This window comes from Lissotriton vulgaris, chromosome 10 (assembly GCF_964263255.1).
Source record: "Lissotriton vulgaris chromosome 10, aLisVul1.2, whole genome shotgun sequence".
NCBI classification, from domain to species: Eukaryota; Metazoa; Chordata; class Amphibia; order Caudata; family Salamandridae; genus Lissotriton; species Lissotriton vulgaris.
Genome location: NC_141698.1, coordinates 965,664,771 through 965,680,619, shown reverse-complemented (window position 1 = coordinate 965,680,619; position 15,849 = coordinate 965,664,771). Strand labels below are relative to the sequence as shown.

The following is a 15,849-nucleotide window of genomic DNA, read 5'->3' as shown; positions in this document are numbered from 1 at the left end:
TTTAACACCAGTTATAGTTAGGAATTAGCATTTAAAAAACCTATGAAATTCACTGAAAAAACCATAGGTTTCACACCAGTTATAGTTAGGAATTTGCATTAAAAAACCTATTAAATTCACACAAAAAACCATAGGTTTCACACCAGTTATAGTTAGCTGGAAATTTTACTGACATAAAACCATTGAAATTCCCACGTTATAGTTAGTTGGACTCACTATAACTTGCGCGTGCAATGCACTGCCGATGACGTCACATATTACATCACTCATGACATGGTCAGTGACATCACTCATGACATCACTGATGACACCATCCAGTGAATGTGTGACTTTATGAAAAATAAATATGTTTTACATATGTATTTGGAAAGGTCGATGGAACAAAACATTTTTAAAAAAGTGTCTTAAAGGATGTTTTTTTTAAAAAAAAAATGATTGGTTAACTGGCTTATAAAGTGTATTTTAGTGAATACATATATTAGGGAGTAATGTTTAAAAATTAAAAATATGTATCAGTGTTTCACTTTGTGTATAAGTGGCTGCATGGGTTGGTGAGTAACTACATGTGTGTGTGTATTGGTTATTAGATGTTTTTTTAGTATCAGTATGAGTGACTGCTTTTTTAGTGTGGGAATTACTAACTACACTGACTCTTTTTTTGTATGTATTTTAAAGACTGCATATGTGCAGGACTGCATGGTTGAATAGTGTGGATAAGTGTATGTTAGTGAGTAAATGACTGTCTCACTAGTGTTTTTAACAGTAACTACATATGTTTTAATATAGAATATGTGAATATTGATGCATATCAGTGAGTATATGTGAGAGTAAGAGATTGTAAGAGTTCCTGTTTAAATAAGTATGTGTTTCGGAAAGTGATTGTTTAAGAGAATACATATTTGTAATTTTCATTAGAAGTAAGGTGGTAGTGTGTGTATTGCTCTACATGCAAATAAATGGATGATCAATAGTTTATTTGCATGTGTGAGTATGTGTGTGAGTAACTTTTGGATGACTGTCGGTGTGTAACAGGATGTATAGGTGTATCACTTCATATGATGGGTGAGTATATGTATGAGAGTGACTACAGAGAACTGTTGGTGAATGAGTGGATGTGTATATAGATGGTGGAATTACTGAATTGGTTGTTGTAACTGAAATGGGTAAAATTACAGTGAAAGGAGATCTGTCACTAAGTCACAAGAATGGTATCATCAGTGATGTCATGAGTGATGTCACTGACCATGTCATGAGTGATGTAATATGTGACGACATCAGCAGTGCATTGCACGCGCAAGTTATAGTGAGTCCAACTAACTATAACATGGGAATTTCAATGGTTTTATGTCAGTAAAATTTCCAGCGAACTATTACTGGTGTGAAACCTATGGTTTTTATGTGAATATATATATATATATGTGTATATATATGCAAAATAGAACTCTGGGTAGTTCTCAAGTTTAAGTGGAATTCAGCTCCTGCATAGAGTACTCTCAACACCAGCGACCAGTAGCGGCCCATGAAGAGAGCTCCGTGTGGCTGTGAGGTGGGGCGGGGAAGGGGCAGGGTGCACGCGCTGCATCGCATTTTGCGTTGCAGCACGCGCAACAACATTAGTTTTATTTATTTAATTGTGTACTTACCTCCGTTCATCCATAAGCATCCGGTGTTTACTACCCCACACGCTGCCCCTCCCCATCCCGCCTCACCACCCTACGGAACTCCCTCCATGTGCGGCTACTGCCAGCAACACTCTAAATCTGCTCACCTCAAATGTCTGCTTTTCTATCAAAGTATTTAAGCTTAGGATTAGCGCAGTGCAATCCACTCAGAGATAGAAAGGGACAAAGGGCCATATGTGTTATCAACCTGATTTGCGATTCTGAAATAGCGATTTTTTAAAAATCGCTATTTCAGAATCGCAAATTGCGATGTATGTACAAATTTGCCATTTTTTTGCGAATTCTTAGTATTCCTTGATTGCGATTAGCTAATTGCAAATCACAATTAAGGAATACTTTCCCATTCATTTCTATAGGACAGGAGGCCCATAGGAATGAATGGGAAGTAATTCTCAATTTGCGATTTGCAATTTTGAGAATTGCAAATTGAGAATAATTTCAAGGGTGCAGGGGTGTCCAAAGGACACCCTGTTGCACCCCTGAAATAAGCATGGGTGCACATGTGGCGCACATACATGCCCTAGGGGCATGTATGTGCATCACATGGCACTTTGAAAAATGCAAAAATTTGCATTTTTCAAGGAATTCGCAACTTAACACCAACTTGAAGTTGGTGGTAATTTGCGATTCCTTAAGGACAATTTGCTAATTTTTTTGCTTCATACATTACATTTAAGGAATCACAACATTTGCGATTCCTTAAATGCAATTGCAAAATAAGGAATCACAAATTTTGCGATTTCTTATTTTGCACCAGATTTTCCTTAATACATACCATTTAGCAAATTTGCTTTCGCAAACGCCGAAATTCTGAGAATTTTGGCATTTGCGAATGCGAAATTGCTTGATACATATGGCCCAACATCTTTAAGCATAGGATTAGCACAGTGCTATCCATGCTGAGCTGTAAAATGCCCAAAGCCTTTTACCACTCCAGGCACAGTATTACAGCTTTGGATTGGTAACATACCACCCAAAAACCAAAGTTGAGAGAGCTAGTATAGTAGGACGGCCGTCCATGTCCTGGAAGTATTTTATAACCAAAGAGGACAGCCAAGTTGAATGGCTGTCTGATACTAGAGTGTCTGGCACCTCATAGGTTTGATAAGAAAACCCTCACGCACCAACCTAGTTGGTGTCATGCTTCATCATCGGGTCCCAGCCAGGTAGCCGAATGCTACCCGGCTGTGCTGCGATACCTGGTTACAGTGGAGCTGTTTGAGGTGTGTCTGAGTGTGATGAAGTGAATGTGAGTATAAAAATACCTCCAGGAATCTACCTGTTACTTTATTCCTGGTGATCTGGCGTATATTCAAAAACAGGAGCGTGGGTAATGGGTTACAGATATTATGTGTAACTTGTTATTACCCTATGGTGGTCAACCTGTTTCAGCCCTCTAAAAAAATTATATGGAGCTTTCTGCAGGACCTCTCAGAATAAAAGTGAGTGACGTGAGAACAGTGAGTGGTAAAAATACCATCCAAGCCAATCAGAAATTAAGAAAAGCAACCCCTGATATGTGTTTTGCTCTCTTTAGAGCTCTTCGGAGAGGTATAGCTTTGTCCAGACACAAGGGAGCACCCAGTATACGTCAAAACAAAACCCTTTCAGCCATTGAGTGACATGGAGTGACATGAGTGGAGAAGTGTGGCTCACTGGTTAGAAGCGGCAGACCCTGAAGCAGAGGTCAGGCCTGGCACCAGGATTCAATTCCCGACGCGTCAGGGTCTTGGGCTCAATGTCCGCGGACTCGATAATTCTCGCCTCGATGCCTACTCTAATCATGGGTCCCACTCTGCAACTCTGGGCAATAGCTTTCTTAATCTCCACAATGGCCCCAACATTGCTGGGATGCCTGGCTTCACCTTAGGGGTGCCCTGGAGGGGGCATCTCACGGGGAAAGCCAGGAAGGGTTCCACAGCGGTATACAGTGCCAGGATGCCCCGAGATGGGGCGGCAGTGCGCTTTACAAGTATACACACATTTACATTTACATAAATAACAATTAAAGAAACAGAGAAGTCTGGGTAGTTCTCAAGTTTAGGTGGAAAGCAACTCTTGTATAGAGTACTCGCAGCACCAATGACACTCTAAATGTACTTACCTCAAATATCTGCAACAATTCCCTACCATGTCAGCTACATTTCTTGACATATAGTTACAATAAATAACTAATGCAGTCTGTGTGTGTGATGGATGTTGGAGCTTGCACATAAGATGGGTACACGCTAAAGTTTACGAAGTAGTGAGTGGGTACTATTTTACCGTAGCAAATTGAGGTGCCTGATTTAAGGTCATGGTGAGTATGCCATGCCAAAATGTGTCAAGGTCAGCACAGAGATCAAGAAGAGTATGGCTCAGAGAGAGAGGTGGACACCTGAGATTATGATGAGGCAGAAGTATGTGTGATAGCTATTGCATTCGAGTAGTCTTTATTGGAGATTTGCACGGTGGCCATCGATATGAAAAAAAAACCATCACAGTGAATGCTCTGTAAATATGAGCTGATGATACAAAACAACACCCCTGCAAAGGTGGCTCGAGCACAATTTTTATCCAGAATAAGACATATGTGGTGGATAGCAGATATTGCATAAAAAGCCAGAGCTGCCAACGTTGGAACTTTGGGAACCAGATTTGATTCTTGGCATCAGCTCAGCATCCTGTGATTTGGGGCAGATCAGTTAATCTTCCCATGCCTACAAAATTAATTTGACCTTGCATAATGTAAGAGATGCTCATGTAAAGCACTCCAATACATACAGGTTGAGTTTGGGCTATTTAATACTGCAAAACAAAAAAAAAACAAAAGAAATTCCGCCCTCAACTATTTACTGGATTTTAGTGCAGGCTGACTTCACAACACAATACATTGGCTTCTAATAAATTTTCCTTCGCCCAGAAGATACTATTGCAACATGTAGAATATTATGATAATCCTGGTTAAAAAAAGATAAAAGTTTGATATTGATTCCATCAGTGCCTTAAACATTTGTTCCTTGAAAATATGAAAGTAGCTGAATTTGTCTGTGGCATTTGTACCTTGCCTAGATCCATTTAAGTCACATAGTATTTGAGCTGCCATATCTCTTGGGAATAAGTATGTCTTGGGTGAGCTGAGGGAGCTGCCATCTACTGCTAATCTAGAAATCTGCTTTTACCCACTTTGTTTAAGGACAACATATATAAATAGGTGGGAATTTATAAACACTGAGCTGGTGTTAGAATTTGGACTGTTGGTTGACGGGGTGTGAGCCCCAATCCCTTGCAGGTTTAACCGCAATCAGTCACTAAATTAATCTGTGCTTAACTCTTGGTAACATGGCACAAAAAGAACTCAGGTCTAACTTAGAGGCAATGTGGAAAGAATATATGCAGCACACAAAAAGTAATAAAGTGAAAACACATCATAATAAAAATCCTAAACCAATTTAGAGAAATAGGGTGTATTTAAGAAATGATTTGACCCCAAACAAAAACAAATCCATCAGTAGAACCAGAGCTACACATTTTTAAATTATTTTGTAAAAACTAGCAAGATCAAACTTTTCACACACCTGTAACTAACATCAATGTGCTCACATCGTGTCGGACAACTGCTTCAAAGATACAGAAAGGAAGAAAACTGCACACCATGCAGATGTGCAATTTTTCCCTCTGTGTTTCCTTTTATCTCTCAAGTTCCCTCTATATTTTTTCTCGTTCTCACTATGCAACTGGATTCCAGTTAGCCTGGCCTGGCTGATGAAGGGTGATACTCCGAAACTGGTCCCAGGATGCTTGTTTTCGGGTCTGTGGAGGACTTGCCCTGGCAGTTTGGGCTGGAATGTTCCCATGGGGAGCAGGGTCAAGACTTATTTGCATATTGCTGGGTCCAAACTGGGGTGCCATGGTGAGCAAAAAAGACAATGGATTTAACCCAGATATGTGGCTGGGGGTGAATGTTTGACAATGTTCAGCATTCCGTTCCATTCATCTTTTTGTGTTGCTGTGATCTCAGCTTTATCAATCCCTTATATTCTAGAAATTATTTTAAGTATTTTATTGAGTAGTTGTATGACACACATCTGGCTCCTAAAACACTGTGGGGCAGATGTATCAAGATACCCATTTGCGATTCTCAAATAGCGTTTTTTTAGAAAATCGCTATTTGAGACTTGCAAAATGGTATGTATCTAGAAATGTGCTATTTTTTAGTGATTTCTTACAATTCCTTAATTGCGATTAGCAAATTGCTAATCGCAATTAAGGAATAATTTCCCATTCATATCTATGTGCCAGGAGGCCCATAGGAAGGAATGGGAATATATTCTCAATTTGCGATTCACAATTTGCTAATCACAAATTGAGAATAATTTCAAGAGTGCAAGAGTGTCTTAAGGACACCCTGCTGCACCCGTAAAATTTACATGTGTGCGCATATGGGCATGTATGAGCGCCACATGGCACCTTTACAAATGCCAAAAAGTGCACGTGTAAAAGAATTCGCAAATTACCACCAACTACAAGTAGGTGGTAATTTGCGATTTATTAGTGTAAATTCGCAATACTGAATTGCTTCTTACATAGCATTTAAGGAATCACAATTTGCGATTCCTTAAATGCTTACGCAATATTAAGGAATCGCAAAATTTGCGATTCCCTAATATTGCCATGGTTTTTACATGATACATTCCATTTTGAGGTTTTTTGGTCGCAAACGCTGCTTTTTAGCGATTCGCAGCATTTCCGACAAAAAATGCTTTGATAAATCTGCCCCTGTATCCCTACATGAAAGTAGGCCTAACCTCTATATCTTGAGGCTGTTCACTACCAGACTAAAAATTAATTCCACATTATTTGGCAGTAACCTGTGATTCCTAGTCCTTAAGTACCACTCCTCTTACTTCCTTATATACAAGAATTGAGTGAGGCCATGGTTGGGGAAAGGCAGAATCGAATCAGCACTCGTACAACAATATGTGACCGATTCACAAAACCTCTTATTCCTCCATCCACTTGCAAGCTTTTGTTATTCGGTACAACGTGTCTAACATGCTACTAGTGAAAGTGCAGAGAAGACACAGTTGTTGCTATTTATATTAATTGTATATGACTGTTCTTTTAATGTTCCGATTTTTTTCCTTTTTAGTAGTTTTGGGGCATATTCACAAAGGTATGTAAAAGTATGTAATAGACTACTACAGGAGAACTACTTTACATGCTTTAAATGGCTTTGCCAACAGGTCTAATTATATTCATGTAAGCTAAATTTACACTTGTAAATAGCTTTAGTAATGAAACACTTAGGAGATAATTCACAAAGTAATTTATGAGTACGCGAAGAAGTACTACTGGAGTAGTCTTTTGCGTATTCTTATATGCTTTTGGGCATTGGCCCCAAAATGCCCCACCCTCTATTGGTAGACGTTGAGACAAGGACATTCCTTTCACTTGTAGTAATTATATGTGAAAATTATCGGAATATTCACATTTATTCCTATTTTAGATATTTTGGGCTTGATTCACAAAGGCATGTAATTGTAAGTAAAAGAGTACCTAAAACAGGACTACTCTACCCTTAGATGACTTTTTGAATTAGCCACAGAGGGTTCACATTGCTCTGTTTTTTGTTGCTGGTCTTTTTTTAAATATGGGGCCATTACTAAATACGAGAAAAGGAAATATTTTGTGATACAAAGATAGAGCAATGTGCCGCAGGGGGTCTACTGTTAGAGTATTTGTGGTTAATTGTCAGAAAAAGGCAACTCGATCAGGCCATGAATGGAAGATGTGGCAATACGATCTGTAAACTGATATGTTAACTATAATTTTTTCAAAAATTACAAATGCATCTGTTGAAAAGAAACTTGTGACTTTTTTCTTAGTGAATGGATGACGTCCAAAAGTCACTTTATCTGTGGTCTAATACAATATGAAACAGTCCTAGAGTGTTTTTAAGCATTTAATAAGCATTTGTGGAAACCGACCGAGGCATGTGTGTTGTTGTAAAGCAATGTTTAGAGTCAGTTCAAATTCAGTTTTCGAACTGCAAGCCTACTTGTCTCTGTGCAGAGTCGAGTTCTTTTTTGGAGGGATTTTACCATGGCAAATCTGTTATTCTGTCATTAGTCACTGCTTCCTTTCTTTCATTGTTAAGTGCTTACAATAGTTACTGAAAAAATAAAGAAAATGTAAATTGTTAATGTTTTCTTTTGACAGGTTTTCTATTGGCCGCTGGCTCTGTTTATTCCTCCATCTGTGTTTGCTGTTCACATTCAGTTCAACCTTCTGTACCAGTTCTGGATACACACAGAGGTAAATCCCGTTTTATGTCATATCTTAAGAAAGCAGCCCTGGGCACTGGCCTGGAAATGCATACTGTAGATTTATTGTGTAAGAAAAACTCCTTCTCTGACCTTTTTAAGGCAGGCCATCTGTTCAAGTTTATGCTTTTCTCTGAATATATATTGCTTTGTTTATGAGACACAATGAGGCCAGTTGGTCCCAATTCGATCTAAAAATTCAAATATCAAACTTGCTGCTATTTCTGTATCTCGCAAATTTGTGGACTTTAATGACAAACACATATTGAATTGACCTTATTTACGGAGTAAAATGCAGTGGACATACTATCACAGTCAGGGTTTTCAGATGTTAGTAACGCACATTTGCCCATGGATACTCTTGGATCTGGACTCCATACAATTGGTAGATCTTTTGTTTGAACAATACTCAAACACCACAGTGTAGAAAATAGACTAATATCTTCCTCTCTCTCTCTCTCTCTCTCTTCCTCTCTCCCTCTCTCTCTCTCTCTCTCTCTCGCTCTCTCTCTCTCTCCCCCTCCCTCTCTCTCTCTCTCTCTCTCTCTCCATCTCTCCATCTCTCTCTCTCTCTCCCCCCCTCTCCCTTTCTCTCACTCTCACTCTCTCTCTCGTTCGTGTGTGTATGCCCGCTTGGTGTTTACCAGAGGGGGAAAAGTCTTACAATTGAATATAAATTCATGCTTCTCAAGTGACATCAAGTCACATAAAGATAGTAAGCAACACAGGCTAGCAAAAAGCAGATATATATAATAATGATCCCTGTGTATTACTGGCTTTCACGTGGAGGGGAGGAAATAAATTCTTTAAAAAAACAGAAACACAGGTCATGAAACAATATGAGAGGAGAAAAACAATGTATCACCAATGTTGTTTAATCACATTGGGAAATGCATTTTTTTTTTTAAAGTTCAAGTTTATTGAAACCAAACAGAAAATACAAAATGAAATGCATTATGAAAAAGTACAATACAAGGAATGCTGGAATACTTAATGCAAAAAATAATTGAAAATTGGAATCAATAAACGATACACTCTCGTTCATGAAAAAAGGAATGAGAGAGGGAAAAAATAAAAAGGGGGGATGAAAGTAAATAAGAAAATCAAATTCAATTATAGTATCAAATGCACAGATTACATTGAATGCAAAATAGTAACAAGATAATATTCATATAAATAACATTTGAGATACTGAGAAACGGCCTAGGAGTATGTAAAAAGACAACAATATAATGTTCAAGGGGGTTTACGAACTGCATCTGGTATGGGAAGAGGGGCAGCAATGATCGGAGGAGGAGAAGTAGAAGAAGTGGGGGAAAGGTAAGCAGTGAGTGGGATCCAAAGAAGGTCACGTTTGATGGCAAGGGAAACAGGGGATACATAGTTGGTATCTAAACGATGATTAAAGCAAATAGCATTCCACCAGGCAGAATAAGTAAGGTTTGAGGAATCTTTCCAATTGGAAGTAATTAAGTGAAAGGCTACAGCAAGAAAAAGGTCAAACAACTTGTAATGAGAAGGGGAGTGAGGTAATTCTGGAGAGAGGGAGCCAAGGAAAGCGATGGATGGAGTGAAGGGGATCTGGAAATGGAAAATAGCGGAAATACGTGACCAAATTCCATGCCAAAAGGAGGTAACGTTAGGACAATGAAATAACATATGGGATAAATCAGCCGAAGAGGAAGAGCAGGACCAACACGCCGGAGAAAGGTCAGGGGAGAAGGAAGCCAATTTAGATGGAGAAAACAATAACCTTTGGTAAATAAAATAAAGGGTTTGCGTTGTATTGGCGGCACTGGAAGTTTTGTGAATCTTAATCCAAAGCTTATCCCACAAAGAAACGGACCACGTGGCTGATAAATCTTGTTCCCAGGCCAGTTCAGTGCGTGATTTAGAGCGTTCCGAAGGTGTTAGGAGGCAGGAGTAGATACGAGAAGCAGAGGGAAAAGAAGTTAGGAGAGGAGATAAGAGAGGATAAAGAGGGGGAAATTCAGAAGAAGCTGGAAGAGAGTGAAGGAAGGAAAGAAGCGCAGGGAGGAGTAGAGTATACTGCTTGCGAAAGGAGTTGGGAAGAAGATAACGGGTTTGCAATTCAGAGAAGGATAAGGGAACTCCATCACAAAGCAACTGCGAAACCCATTTTATGCCTTTAGAGTGCCAGGATTTCCAGCAGAAGGAGTGGTTTTTAATGCGGAGCTGCTTATTGTGCCAGATGGGTTGATGAGATAAAGAAGCAGAGGATGGATAAGTAGAGGGGAGGAGAGGGGTAAGAACATGACACGAGTGTGGAATAATAGGAGAACGTAAAGAAGAAGTGTGAGCTGAAAAAGCAAGGAGTTCGGAAAAGTCAAAGGGAGAAATGAAGGACTTTTCCAAGGATAACCAAGTCGGTGGGTAGGTAGGGAGATCTGTAGAAATCCAACGAAGAGTTTGCCTCAGGGAGAAGGAGTGATGATAAGTTTTAAAACTAGGGAATTTTAAACCTCCCTGAGACTTTTCTTTTTTAAGAGAGGGGGTTTGCTCTGCCAGAGAAATGTAGATAGAAGAGAGTCCAAACGCTTAAAATAGTATTTAGTAATGTGAACAGGAATCATAGAGAGGGAGTATAAGATAATAGGGGCTAGCATCATCTTAATCGAGTCTAGTCTTTCCCACCAAGAAAGAAATAGTGGATTCCATTTAGAGATAGAATTTGAAAGCTTCTTGGTGATAGAATCAAAGTTGAATTTTAGAGTGTCTTAAATGGAAGAGGAAAACCAAAGGCCTAGATATTTAATTTTTGAGGGTTGCCAGGAAAATCCGGTTTGATCAAAATAATGCCGCAAGCAAGAGACATTAAGGGGAAGGATCTCGCATTTATCACGATTAAGGCGGTAACCAGAAACTAAGGAGAAAGCTTCAACTTGACGAAGGAAGGAGGGGATAGTAGATTCAGGATTGGAGCAGTAAAAAAGAATATCGTCAGCGTAGACTGATAATTTGACTTGGGCAGGGCCAGGGTTGAAACCAGTAATAAGATTATCTTATCTAATCTTTGTTAAAAAGGGCTCGAGTGCAACAATAAACAATAAGGGGGAAAGGGGACAGCCTTGGCGAACTCCTCTGGAGAGGGAAAAATAATCAGAAATCTTACCATTGGCGAAAATCGAAGCTTTGGGGCCAGAATATAGGAGAGCAATGAGGGAAATTAATTTTGGGGGAAAGCCAATCCAGGAAAGAGCACGAAACATAAAATCCCAGCTAATACGATCAAATGCCTTCTCGGCGTCAAGAGCAATGGCAGCTAAAGGGTATTGAATGGTGGAGGCTTTACTAAGGACGTTAAAGAAAACTCTCGAGTTGTCAGATGATAAGCGACCTTTGACAAAGCCAGATTGCTCTGGACCAATGAGTTCAGGTAAAACGGGATCTTTGCGGAGGGCAAGTAGTTTGGCAAAAATTTTGTAATCCGTATTTACAAGGGAAATGGGTCTATAATTCTTGCATAGGGTAGGGTCTTTGTTGTCTTTAGGAATAAGGCAGATCATTGCCTCCTGAAAAGTACCTTGAGAAAAGCCATCAGAGATAAAGGAATCGAAAAGAGAGAGCAAATGGGGTAAGAGTTGCTTGGAGAAATGATTATAAAATTCAATAGTAAACCCGTCAGGGCCAGGGGCTTTGCCACGACGGAGTATTGAGACTGCATGAGAGATTTCTGCTAAAGTGACATTAGATTCAAGCGGGGAAAAGTCAACATGGGAAGAGGAAGGGGGGTGAGAGAATGAAAATAAGAAGTTAAATCATCAGGAAGAGGAAGGGATTCAGGGGTATAAAGTTGCTTATAAAAGGAAACAAAATCGTTTAGAATGTCTTCATCTTTGAAGTGTGAGATACCATCCGAATCAGTGATGGAGGTAATCCGGGTTCTATCATACGTGTTTTTAGATAATTGGCCAAAAGTTTACCCATCTTGTTTTGACCGCCATAATAGCGGGCACTACATTTTAAAAGATAGGAGGAAGCGGCATCAGTGGAGGCCTTATTGAAAGCAACTTTCGCAGAAATAAGGTCCTTAAGAGAAGAATCAGAGGGGGATTGATAATAGGAATATTCCAATTTTTTGATTTTTGTTAAAAGGAGGGAGGATTGACGTTCAAAGCCTTTCCGTTTTTTAGAGACAAAATTAATTATAAAACCTCTAGCCGTTGCCTTGAAGGAGTCCCAAATCATGGCAGGGGAGGAGTCAGGGGTAGAATTAATAAGAAAAAAGTCAGTAAGAAAAGCACCGAACTGGTCTGTGAACTTGGAGTCAGCTAAGAGAGAATTATTGAAACGCCATCTGCCAGGTGAGGGTGAGAAGGGTATCAGGTCAAAGTCTACAAGGACAGGGGCATGATCAGATATGAGAATGGAGCCAATTTCAGAATTAAGGACACATTGGGTAAAGGATTTACTAAGGAAAAGGTAGTCGATACTGTAAGGCTTGGCACTCCGCAGGATTCACGTGCAGCAACAATGCTCCACCTCCGGACCCTCCGAACACCCTGAAGTATAAACACAGGGTGTTCAGACGATACGGCGAGGGAAAAACCCCAAAAGGGGAAAAAACCCAAAAGAATAAAGAGGAGAAGGAAGGGGCAGCAGGGATAAAGAAACTGGAAGACAAAAATACACAGATTAGTACACGGCTAAACCCTATTCTCATAAAGTCTTACTAACACACACCAACATGTATTCACCTGAATGTAATTGGCACTAAACCTCCCTTTTGCTGTAACTCCCGTCTTCCTCCCTGATCAACACAAAAGAACAGAGTTACAATCAAACCTATATGGTGAAACCTAAAGCCTAAAGATAACAGACATACACATACCCACTGTGATAACGTATGAGCTTGGAACACGGACCCAAATAACGTAAAATGAAAAGGCACTTCCTGTGCTTGGATGAAGGCTGTAGTTTATACTATTGTTTGTATTACACAGCAACATATAAGTTCCTCCGATATATATCAAATCCCCCACAGAATACCCAAACACGGTAGTGTGTAGTTTCCTCACTACTACACTCCGCTTTGGTAATTGCTTTGTCAAACAGTAATATATGCCACTGAACCATATGCCAAGAGTTCGTAACGGCAGTGCGGAGGTCCAACAATACCCCCCTACACTCCGCTACTTGAAAACTGCACAGCTTTAATTACCCAAATACGGCAGTGTGTAGTTCCATCACTACCACACTCCGCTTTGGTATTTGCCTTTTCTGGTGACTACACAATGCACTGTTACCCTCTGTCTTAAGTTCGTGACGGCAGTGCGAAGGTCCTTCAATACCCCCCTGCACTCCGCCACTGGAAGGGAATGAGTCCTTTAATCCTATGCTCTCCTTCCCAAGAAGCTTGTTCCCGGAGAGCGTAGCGCTGGGTAACAACAAAGTCTTCCCTTGCAGCCGTGAGGAACAATACCACAATCAACAGACTCGGTTTCCGTGAAAACGAGAAACCCTCAAAGTACAGCAAGCGCAGCACGCTAGCCAGCGCGCTAAAACCGGCACCCGCCTGACCTGAACAAAGACCAGCCGGTCAGACGACAACCTCCAGCCACGAACAGGAGCAGTAGTCGAGGAGCAGCCGCGTCCTCGAGACCAACAAAGAATCACTGGCACCGGCGTTCCTGGGCGGCCGGCAGATATCCGGAAGCCGCCGGGAACTCTGGGTAATGTAGTTCCGCGCCCAGGACCGCCGGTAACTGTAGTTCCATGCAGGCGCGTCTGTCTAGATCCCGACAGATACGAGATTGAGTTTTGTGAGGAGGGGAAAAATAACTGTATTCTTGGAGAGCAGGATGACAGAGTCTCCAAATATCAGTGACGGAATTACGACGAATAGTGGAGGTAAATTGGTTATGCATTTTGGATCGGACGAAAGTAACTGGGGAATGTCTGTCAAGGAAGGGATCATGAATCTCGTTGCAGTCACCACCAAAAATAATATAATTATCAGGTAGGGAAATTAATTTATCTGAGATGAGGGGCCAAAAGGTATGGTCAACATTGACTGGAGCATAAACATTAAAAATAACAATAGGCACATTGTCAATTTTCATTCTTAATAGGACAAAACGACCATCAGTATCAATTTCAAAATGAGAATCAGTAACAGCAAATTTTTTATGAACAAGTATAACTACGCCATTCTTTTTCCCCAAAGAGGGAGAAGAAAAAGCATGGCCAACCCAAAATCTTTTTAGTTTAGACGATTCAGTATCACTAAGGTGGGTCTCTTGTAACATGGCGACATCAGTTTTTAACTTAGCCAAGTGAGCTAAAACACGCTGTCTTTTAATTGGGCTATTTAAACCTTTAACATTCCAAGATGTAACTCTGAATGATATAAAGTAAAAGTATGAACAAAGAAAATAATGCAAACAATGCAATAAAAAGTGCAAAAGGGAGAACTGTAGTCAAAGGGAAAAATGAGGCAAAGAAAGTGAAGGATATGATAAATTAGAGAACAAAAGAGAGTAAAAAAGGTGGAGAAAGAAGCTAAGGAAGAAGAGGAGGGAAAAGGAAAACGAAGAAGAAGTAGTGAGGAAATGGGTGGAATAACAGCTGAGGAGATAGCAGGAAAAAATGAGGAGCAGAAGAGAGAGCAGAGAGAAAAAGAGAGAAAAAGAGAACAGAACAACCAGATAATAACATGAAATCGTGACATACCTACAAATGACGGATTCAAAAGAAACAAGGGGGAAGGAGGAACCAAACGGAGTGACGGTAGTACCGGGGAGAAACAGGACGGAGGGCCGGGAGGCATCGCAGCAAGGGGAGGGATAAACTGTGGAGAAAAATAAGAGAACAATTGTCACAGATACGACAACAGGGGAAAAACATGTGTCAGCAATAAAACTAGGAAACGCGACAGGACGAGAAGGTAAAGCAGTGAGGGGTAGGGAATATAAATTCAGCCAGCAGTCGAGGAGGAGGATTCCATAGGATGACCATGATGAGCGTTTATGAAACTTCGAAGGCGAAGAGGGTCTTCAAACGTTGTAGTCTTATTATTATAAGTAACTTTAAATAGGCACGGGTGAAAAAGGCCATAGCGAGCACCCATGTCCCGAAGAGCAGGTCTTAAGTCCAAGAAGGCCTTCCTCCTAGTAGCAGTGGCCTTGGCGTAATCCTGAGCAAAGAAAAAAGTAGATCCGGACCAGGTAATGCGCTGAGAGGATTTTGCTGCTGATAGAACCTTCAAAAGGTCCGTGTATTCCAGGAAATACAGGATCACCCCTCTAGGCTTCGGAGAAGGGGAGGTCATGGACGGAGGGCGACCTAATCTATGTGCTATTTAAATGTTCAACAAGGTACCTTCTGGCATACGAAGGACTTTGGGGATGAAGGATTTGAAGAAACCAATAGGGTCTGTCCCCTCTTGTCCTTCCTCAAGGCCGTAGATACGGAGGTTGTTGCGCCTGTTATGGTTTTCAAGCTCCTCCACTTGACGCTGAAGGGTAGAAACTTGAGAATGGAGAGGAGATATCTTCGCACAGTCATTCGTTAGAGATGAAAGCGATTGCTCCACAGTCGTAACCCTGCTGTCGAGCTGCGACCAGGAGTCGGTGAGAACTTGGAGTTTCGCATTAGTGTCTTCCATAAAAGGGCGCAGAGCCCGGATTTCCTCCAATAATAACTCCATTGAAACAGGAGATGATGGTTTCGGAGGTGAAGGGGGATTTTGCCTGAGGCGTTTTGTGAGAGATTTCCCAGTAGGTGCTGTAGGAGTCTCAGACGCCGCCATCTTGTCTTCAGAAAGAGAAGATAAAGTAGATTGAGTTCGAGAAAACTCGGTAAAAATCTTCGAGTTTTTAATGAAAATATGCTTGGTAGGT

At 40.6% G+C, this 15,849-nt stretch overlaps 1 protein-coding gene across 2 annotated transcripts in view; it reads left to right on the top strand.

Moving 5' to 3' along the window:
- Positions 1 to 15,849, top strand: part of AGMO (alkylglycerol monooxygenase) — a 737,946-nt gene that overhangs the window by 359,664 nt on the left and 362,433 nt on the right. For both annotated transcript variants that reach the window (XM_086941966.1, XM_086941965.1), the window contains exon 6: positions 7,884 to 7,979. In XM_086941966.1, the coding sequence (XP_086798092.1) occupies positions 7,884 to 7,979 (96 nt within the window). The remainder of the gene's footprint in view (positions 1 to 7,883; positions 7,980 to 15,849) is intronic.